Source organism: Anoplopoma fimbria, chromosome 17, assembly GCF_027596085.1.
Source record: "Anoplopoma fimbria isolate UVic2021 breed Golden Eagle Sablefish chromosome 17, Afim_UVic_2022, whole genome shotgun sequence".
NCBI lineage: Eukaryota > Metazoa > Chordata > Actinopteri > Perciformes > Anoplopomatidae > Anoplopoma > Anoplopoma fimbria.
This window is the reverse complement of record NC_072465.1, coordinates 14203422-14213180: the sequence shown is the minus strand read 5'-3', so window position 1 is coordinate 14213180 and position 9759 is coordinate 14203422. Positions and strand designations below refer to the sequence as shown.

Sequence of the window (9759 nt, the reverse complement as noted above, 5' to 3'; positions counted from 1 at the left end):
GGCCGGAGCGTCGGTTTCTCTGGCACTGATTTATGTGGGAGTGCCTGTCTGCAGCCACAGCACTTACACAACCTGGATGATGCAGTCTCTCACATCCAGGGGAAAGGCCAAATAGTTTGGATGAGAAAGGCTTTGGATATTATAGTGCACTTTTCAAAACAAAAGTTAGTTTAGAAAGTGCTTCACAATAAACGCATGCCATAATACAGACAGGACAAATATAGAATTACCAACAAAAATAGAATTAACAAAACAGAAATAACATTTAAAGAAACATCAGTAAGAAAGCGTGAGGGATGATCTAATATTGGGGGGTAGACTATTATGTTAAGAGGCAAAGACAACCAACACTCATTCGTTTTAGGTTGAGTTCTGGGAAGATCCAGAAAATAAACAAAGAGGAGAGAATTATTTGGAAGTACATGTTCTAAATGTACAAAAGTAGAGGAAAATACTCTCAAAAAACTGCAACTTGTGTGTGCAGTTTTTAGGTTATGCAGTCCCAGCAAGATTGGCTTTGTGTCCATTTACACAACAGGGCTTCACAACAATGTGATGATGGCACATTTTGCCTTTATTTGAAAGTTTGATGGTTAAGATGGACGATGTGGACAGAGAGTACCACTGAAACAAACCACGGACATTGTGATTACATGGCACTTTGACCTCAACAGAGAAGATTGGAAAGAAGCATGCCTTATCTATCATGTGCATGGTTTTTGGTACCAACATCTGAAAAGACGGAGTGAGAACATCTGAAAAGACGGAGTGAGATCATTTACAATGTGATGCCAGGCACTTGGAAACCTGTAACAAAGTATGACATTTGTTCTCAAAAATCTGCACTGATTCTCAGACTTTCTCAGAGCAGTGTGGCTGAAGCTATGCAGGGGTCACATTTTCCACCTTATTCTGCATTAGTCATATATTTAAAGAAGATTGTGTACACTAATTTGAACTCTTTACATTTTTGTGCTCAATCACTTTGAAAATGCAAATACAGAGTCAACATATTATTACGGTCAGAACCAGTGAGTCACTTCCTCTTTCCCCATCATAATCAAACAACAAAGAATGGACCTTTTTTCCGCCCTGTAGAAAAACATACACCCCTTCTAACTCGGCCTTCTAAAAAAGACAACAAATCATGCCCCAAAAAATCAGTTCTCGTCCTGCTCTGTTGTATAAGTCACTTTGTCATACTTGATCCTCAGGAACATTTCTTACATCTGTTGTCTGAACGATCGGGATTTGACCCCTCCACTCCTTTTTGACTGTGCCTTGGTAATATAAGATTGTTTTATTGCTGTATCATTCTATTGCTGCAAGATCTTACTGATGTACTTTGGACTAATTTGTGAATGAGTTAACAGCTTATAGCCTGACAAGTGAGTATTATTATAAACCAAGGCAAGTTGCACAGCAGGAAGTGTTCTTCCTGTAGCCAGCCATCTTATCTCTTGTCATCATGTCAGTTTGTCACTCAAGCTTCATGCAAACATCATCTGCCTTTAAGAGTGGGTGAGCCAGCTGAACTCCTCTGTAGAAACTGGCTCTGCCTGCAGCTCCAGTCTCTCTGTCTCTCTCTCACACACACACACACACACACACACACACACACACACACACACATGCGCACACACACACACACGCACGCACACACACACACACACACACACACACACACACACACACACACACACACACACATGCGCACACACACACACACACACGCACACACACACACACACACACACACACACACACACACACACACACACACACACACACACACACATGCGCACACACACACACACACACGCACACACACACACACACACACACACACACACACACACACACACACACACACACATACATGCGCACACACACACACACACACACGCACACACACACACACACACACACACACACACACACACACACACACACACACACACACACACACACACAACAAACAACTTCTCCATCTTAACAGGGTTAATTCCATAGAATTATACATCTGAAAAGAAAATGTCTCCAGTTGCCCAGAAAGAGTCATCTTCTTCTTTTCCAATGAGTTATTTGAAATGTAAAAAGGGCGTTAAAAATAAAAGGTTAATATTTGACCACTACCAGGAAGTAAGTCTCAAAAGTATTTCCTCAAAGAAACAGCCTGCTGAAGAATTTCAGGGACAGAAAAAAAGATTGTATGGATCAATGGCTGTGGCAGGATAACATCAGTCTGTACTCTCTGCACTTTTATTCTCAATAGAAGAAGTAGCAAAGGACACATGCACACACACACACACGCACACTGAGTGAGTGGCAACTTCAGCATTTGTCAGGAATCTGTTATAATGATAAAAGTGTTCCTCGCGTGTGTCTCACAAATTATCAGCAGCAACAGGTAAACAGGAACTACTAAGTCTACTTGACCCAAATGTGCTTTTCAACTGACAGTAATCATGAATACAGCAATCTGATTGGGAATAAAGTATAACTGAAAACCATGGTTTCAAAAATCAAACATACTCTGAAAGTTGCAAAAGGAGAAGAAACTTTACAAGACGTAAAGATTTCAGAGATACTGGGGCCCATTATTTTAAATGGCCTTTAATGCTTTATTCAAAACTGTTCTTACTTCTGTTTAATTTAAAAACAGTTGCATGTCCTACAGTTCCTCATGTTGGTCTTAAAGGTGTTCTCTAACAGTAAACTCCACTGTGCCTTGTACAAATTCTGGTGGGCAAATTTGTTATTTATCTTTTTCATTCATTATTTTTTGGGACTAAAAATAGCCCGCTTTAAGGACACAGGGTATTTCCCTTTTAACCTGTGACCTTTGTCAGATTCCTGACAAATGCTGAAGTTTCCACTCACTCAGTGTGCAAGTGTGTTTTTTGAGATTGGCTTTAATTCATTGTTTGGGGTCCCAAAGACCTCACTGCTATTGATAAAACAATGTTGAATATGTTTTTTTTTGAGTAGTTAAAGAGGGTCAAACAGATAAATTAGCCAAAACTTTGGTTTATAAAATGTAGACACAGCTCTTGATGCTTTGAACCACAACAGAAACTGTTGCTAAAGGCTGCCCTCTTCTGGTGGCAGCTTGTCCCAGCAAGATCTTCCTCACCTTTTCAGTCACTCGTAAACACGGATTTAAGATATGCTAATATGAAATCCATCAGTAACACTCACTCACAGTTCACGAGACCGGTCATAGAGAAAATGGGTTTATTTTTAATACAGCAGGATTTAGTTTTTTTGTCTTACATCACATACAGATGTTTCCTTGCATTCAGCATTGAAACATAGTCTTCACCGTTTTTAAATGTAACTATAACGGTACAGAATGAATCAAGCTTTTTTATTTTTGTTCGCACTGATTATCACTGTTTCACAGACACAGTCTACATCAATGTTTCTTTACACCCCCACCCCCCAAAGAAAACTAAGAAATCTACCACCAAATATGAATCAAGTAAACTTGCAGAAAAAAAGAACAAAACTTTTGCCTAATCATCTTGAGCTGTGGTGCAAAAGTTGTCTTTTGACAGCATAGAGAAATAAAGCTGTAAATCATTCAGTACAGATAAATATATGTGACTCAAAATCAGAACCGAACAAGCTGAGAAGAAATCAATTAAAAGATATCACTAAATATAAGGCCACATAACCCAAATGATCAAACTCATGATTAACATATATGCTGAGTATGAACAATGCACTCATAACTTGGTGGAGTGGATTTAGAGTATGTTGTACTGTCACTGGTATATGAGTAAAAGTACCCATGTATGGCACACAAGAAGTCGTTGTATTAACAGACATCTGTGGATTCTGCTGGTATCAGTGGTGACGCAGCGACTTGTCAGCTGTTCAGAAGTGAGTCGCGGATGTGCTGATGAGTGAATTGGTCAGCTTACCCTGCTTTCATTCACATAATAATCACGGCAATAAAGGAATGTATATGTCAAATAAATATTACAGCCATTTATAGAATCATCAACAATATTCACATTCAGTAACACAAAGTTATCTTCCCCCCCGATATGCCAATCTGAGACAAAAACACACAAAGCGAGAGCAACCTGATGCAGTTTGAGTACTCGTATGGACCCACATGAAGGCAGACAAGCAACAGCTGTGCAGGTCAAGAGTGTTGAGATTTGTTTACTGCTTTCACGTTAAAAAGACCATAAAGCTGACTATACTGTACCTAGCACATGTTGACAACTAAATGCAGAAATTGGTGGTTTGGTCAGTTTCTGCATCCTACTGTTAACAGCAGCAGAACACGATAAGGGCCGTTAGAAACAAATCCACAAACAGCGTCAACATGCATGCAGCTCTGAGGGTGGGAAAGTACGCAACAATGTCAGCGAGATCAACGAGGATGCATGCAGCTCAGTCGGTCGATAACGTGTGCGTTTTAAAATATTTAAAAAGGGCGGCTTCAATGCTCTGGGTTGCCACGGAAGGAGTAAAAACACGCCACAGATATCAAAAGATTTTCAAAATGAGGCAGTAAGAGGACGTGTGACAGGGGAAACTCCAGTCCTGTTGTCTATTTCATTAGTAATACTGACCGGGCCGCTTGCACAAACGCATACAGTATGTAGTCACACTCACAATCTTTATCTGAGTATCAAAGAGCCTCAGCATTGCTCACACATTAAAATCAGCTAGCTGTGATTGTTCCCAATCATGGCTCTGTTAGGAAAAAAAAAAAAAAAAACGACACGAAAACAGGAAGTGCAACTGACAAAGATGAGTTCTTTGTATGGAGGACAGTTGAAAGACATACATTAACAAAAAGTCATATTTGACTCATTGCTGACTCAGTGGAGTCACACACAACTTGGTACAGCACCTAGAGACAAACATACAGTACATTGCACCTAAGGACAAGAGGTGGACACAGGAAAGGCAAGTGTCTGCTGTGATTGCTTACGTTTAGTGTGCATTTGTGTGTGTGTGAGTGGTTAAATATGAAGTATATGAGAATCTGCTTTTAATAAGGGAACCTCAACAGACTGAAAATGAAAGCTATAATCTCCCCAAAACCCAGAATCTTGCTTTTCACCTATTGATCAAAACCCCTGTACCTAACTCGCCACCCCATTCCCAAAACAAGGAAAAAGTTGGACGGGTTTGGCTGCTTGTTCCAGTTCTCTTCTCATTTCTTGTTCTTGAGTTGATTGGCCAGCCAATCGAGACCTTCATAGAGGCCGTCGCCGCTGGTGGCGCAGGTGGCCTGGATGTACCAGTTACGGTGACGCAGGGAGTGTAAGCCCAACTTGTCTGTGATCTCGGCAGCGTTCATGGCGTTCGGTAAGTCCTGTTAGAGAGGCGAGAGTTCAGGGAGGAGAGTGTGTTAAAAAACGAGGATCGGCAAGACCCTGGAAACAGCCGTTGTCTTCTTTTACTGTTTGTGTTCAAATAGGCATGCATTTATTATGTGTGTGTGTGTGTGCACTTATATGCATATAGGCAGTAAATGTATTAATTATTCTATCGACAATAATTGTTTAAATATTGCCAAATATTCTCTAGTTTCAGCTTTTTTTGCTGCTTATATTTCTTATATGATAGTAAATTAAGTATCTTTGGACTTTTGAAGGTCCTTCAGACAAAACAAGCAGTAAGTAGTCATCACATTGAGCTCTGTGTAATTGTAGAGAGCATTTTTCACTATTTTTTGACACTTAATCAATGAATTCATAAAGTAATCAGCAGATTAATTGAAAATGATATTCTCATCTGCAGACATTAGTAATGTGTCTGTATTTATACAGTGGAAAATGAAAAGGTAAACTTCAAAAGGAAAAGTTTCATATTTTGAGAACTACATTTATTTGCTTTCTTGATGAGAGTTTGATGATAAAATTGATACCACTCTCATGTCTGTATGGTGAATATGAAGCTACAGCCTGCAGGCGATAGCTTAGTAAGCGTGGCTCCGTCCAAAGGAAAAATTCACATCTTGTATCGTATTTGTTCAATACGTACATAAACTTACAAAGGGTTGTAAGCCAGAGCAGTTTTTCCATCACTCACCTATAGGGTTTCTAAAGTCAATATCATCTCTGAATTTAGGTCACAAATAATCAGTCTCTCAAAGATACTACGAGGTGGGTTCATGTGGGTTGATGCTCCACTACAACCCTGTTGTTTATCAATGTATATGTACTTTGTATTATATGTGTGTAGACATGCAGAGCAGTTGTAGTTTCTTGCCTGTTTGTTGGCAAACACAAGGAGGACCGCATCTCTCAGTTCGTCCTCAGCCAGCATCCTCATCAGCTCCTCTCGTGCTTCGTTCGCACGCTCTCTGTCGTTACTGTCCACCACAAAGATTAGACCTGAAACAGCGAGTGGAACAAAAAAAAAAAATACATTGTTTTCTAGAGAAGAATGGGAAATTTGCCTGAGTTACCCTTTGATTAGCTCTTCTCACCCTGTGTGTTCTGAAAGTAGTGTCTCCAGAGGGGGCGAATCTTGTCCTGCCCACCCACGTCCCACACAGTGAAGCTGATGTTCTTGTACTCCACCGTCTCCACGTTAAACCCTGAAAATAAGAGCAGGGTTACACAAAGTGTAAAGCATGGTTGTCCACTCATCAGTGTCCATGGCCATATGTTATTTTGACTGTGTACCTACCAATGGTTGGGATGGTGGTGACTATTTCCCCAAGTTTGAGCTTGTAGAGGATTGTTGTTTTTCCTGCAGCATCGAGCCCCACCATCAAGATCCTCATCTCCTTCTTCCCTATGAGGCTCTTCAGCAAATTCCCGAAAAGGTTCCCCATGATTTAGCTGAAGTTCTTAAATATCAGTGTGTGGCTACAATTGTGACTACAGATGCCTTTTCTGCGAAGTTAAGACTCGTCCAGTAGGGATAGATTATGAAGGAGGGCTGAAAGGGAACAGAACAAATAACTATTTATTATTTTATTTGCATTATTTTATTGTGATTTTATGTGCGTTGCTATATTGCAAGATAAAAAATAATCAAAGGAAGGATGCAAAAACATGCTGGAATCAAGAGAGAACAATAAATAAGCTAACCAGTCTGTAAGGCCTTTGTTGAATTACAATCAAGGGAACGTCCAGCTCACCTCTGACTTTCCTGAAAAGACTGCACCACTATGCCAGCAACTCTCACTTCTACATGCACAACACAAAGACAGGTGCAAGCTTTGCTAATTGCCCAAAGTCATTATAACAGAGCGGGCTTAGGAGATGCATGTCAGTGCCATGACTCCAGGCTGCAGCACAATCTGTTCAGACCCTTCTCGCTGATTTTCTTCGTCTCCTTCAAATGATGTCCTGCAACAACGCCAAAGCCCTCGGAGCACATGCAAAATGTCCTACATTACAAGGCCTGGCTTGGACATGTTCAGTCTCCAACCCCAAAGCCCCCTGGATTAAACCAGGGACTGAAGAACACATTGTAACGAGTCTGCAGTCTAGTTGTCCATTCTGAATACTAAGAGGCCACACATATTTTGCAGATATAGTTGTCAACAGAGCATTAAAAAAAGGTCCACTGATGCCGATATCATTTGCACAATAAACACATACACGGTCGTCAGTAGACATGAGGCTAGCTGTCCAGGGTGCTGAAGAAGATCACCACTATGATCACCACCTTTTCCACAGCCTGACACCTGCTCCTCTCCGCTCACAGGTTGAAACGTGAGCCCTTAAAGTGGTGCTTTATGTGGGAGCAGGGCCACGATGTGCCGGCCGCCTGATTGTGTTAACTCAGCTCCGGGGGGACTGAACGTCACGTTGACCACAACCCGCGGATGCTAAGGTAACATTAGGTAACGTTACGGACACACACACACACACACACGTATTAGCCGTGAACGTGTCGTCTCCACGCTGTAGCTACAGATCAACCCGTGATTTCAGCCAACGTTACCGTGCTTAATGGTTTCATCGTGATCTAGTGTGTCGTAGACTACTGTTATCTGTCTAATTCAGCGTTAATCGCCGTGTCTATGAGACGCCACGGAAGCTAGCCCGTCTCCCGTCCCGATCCACCCCATTCATCCATCCGCGGATCGCCTCCGCTGCCAGCGAGCCTCCCGCCGCGGCTCCAGCCCGGAAACAACACCGAGGCTAAACAACCAGCACAGGTCGGCCATCGACAGCACCATTACTGAACCGCCTGCTGGGACCGGCCTGTGTGTTATCAGGTAGCTGGAGGTGCCAGGATGCTGACTTACCTTAGCCGAGGAGTCCTGTACCAAACGTCTCACTGTATTTTCGCTTGCGGGGACAACTCAGCAGTAAACGAGATCTCGCGAGATTTGAGGCCAAACCCAATCCGTGATGTTGTTGACAGTCGTGTTAGGAGGACTGAGAAGCAGGTTTGTCGGCTAATTGTCGATTTAAAACCATGTGGCACATTTATATCAGTTTTATAACATTGTCACCTCAGTTCTGCTTTCTCTTTAAACAACTATACTGACGCAGTAGATGAGCTCTAAACAGGCAACTTTAGGTTATTTATTTTTTTATCCTTTAAAGGCCCTGCACACCTATGGTCTACCAGCAAAAGGGATTTCAGTTATTAAGGCTGATTAATCCTCCTCTCAGGACTCATTTTAGCTTTGCTGGGCGGGATAAATTACACCTTTTTTTTCATTCTCATTATTTCAATCATTTTAATATTTGTACATGCAGTCCAGTGACCCCAGCAGAGGTCTAATCAACCAGACTAAGTGAAAACACCTGTGGGCTCATTAAACTCTGCTCTTGTCTACACAGGAAGTTACATGTCTCAGAGAGCACAATGCTTTTGAATGATGTTAGAAAGTTTAGTTTGTTTGCAATTATTTGAATTAACACATTTACATCAGATCGTCAAAAGGTAGTAAAGGTCAAACGTGTCCCGTTGTGTTGGGCCTGTTCCATTGGTTGTATGCTAATTAGCATCAAGTTGAGCAATTTTGTGTTAACTTGAAATAAATAGAAATTACAAGAAAACTTTTGTATTTGTAATAAATGTAATTGCCACTGAGCCCAACACCCTGTTATATAAAGTTCCTGTTAGATGAAGTTTTCAGGAAATGGTGACTTGGTATACAGTATTGCATAACACTTGAGCAATACTTTCATCCAAAAATGAGGAACAAAGTATATTTTCTAAACTGAAGTACATGAAATGATCATTAAACATGCTAGAGATCATCTGTAATACCTTTACCAACTATAACCACAGACAATCTATCATGTGAATCTTAAAGCCCATAAGAGAGTTTTAATGCAATACTTCAATGTGACGATGGGATCAGCACATATTAAATAACAAACACTGTGGGTTTAAACCGCATTTACTCACATATCCACTTCTGTAATCTGAGGGAGGAAGCAGGTTTTATCTTTGGTTTGCACACAAAGATGAGTCATTCATTTCTATTTCAGTGCAACACTGAGACCGGGTTTTAATGTTGTTGATCATACTGATTTACAGGGAATCTGTATTTCCTGTCCTTTCAGCCATTTTAGTTATATTGACGGCAAATTAACAATGTTTTTGGCTTAATGTGACATACAAGGTTACTACCAGAGTTCGGTAGTCAGACATGAATTAGCTGCAAAGGGCTTGACCCTACAAGCAACACATTTATCACTGAGCAGCCTCAGTTTGTTTTAGTTAACGCCATCTAACAGAGTTTATTACCAAACTAACTTCTCTGCATGAAAAACTAGCTGTTGTCTAATACATGAGCATGTGGCA

The 9759-nt window shown here is 41.0% G+C and overlaps 1 protein-coding gene across 3 annotated transcripts; it reads right to left on the bottom strand.

Moving 5' to 3' along the window:
- Window positions 1–3223: 3223 nt before the first annotated feature.
- Window positions 3224–8533, bottom strand: LOC129105206 (ADP-ribosylation factor 3-like). 3 transcript variants are annotated; one of them, XM_054616095.1, is made up of 5 exons: window positions 8243–8533; window positions 6667–6921; window positions 6464–6574; window positions 6244–6368; window positions 3224–5344 (listed from the first exon to the last, which is right to left on the bottom strand). In XM_054616095.1, exons 2-5 carry the CDS (start codon window positions 6812–6814, stop codon window positions 5183–5185), a joined length of 546 nt encoding a protein of 181 aa, XP_054472070.1. In that variant the 5' UTR covers window positions 6815–6921; window positions 8243–8533; the 3' UTR covers window positions 3224–5182. The 3 variants fall into 3 exon arrangements, with proteins under 3 accessions (XP_054472070.1, XP_054472072.1, XP_054472071.1); XM_054616097.1 differs by lacking the exon at window positions 8243–8533 and adding an exon at window positions 7936–8072; XM_054616096.1 differs by lacking the exon at window positions 8243–8533 and adding an exon at window positions 7124–7417.
- Between the last annotated feature and the right edge of the window lie 1226 nt (window positions 8534–9759).

Coding starts and splice junctions, on each gene's coding strand:
- LOC129105206 (XM_054616095.1), bottom strand. CDS start 6,814: ATGGGGAACCTTTTCGGGAATTTGCTGAAGAGCCTCATAGGGAAGAAG. Junction 6,369..6,463: donor CTACTTTCAGAACACACAGG/GTGAGAAGAGCT, acceptor TCGCTGTTTCAG/GTCTAATCTTTGTGGTGGAC. Junction 5,345..6,243: donor TTGTGTTTGCCAACAAACAG/GCAAGAAACTAC, acceptor CCTCTCTAACAG/GACTTACCGAACGCCATGAA.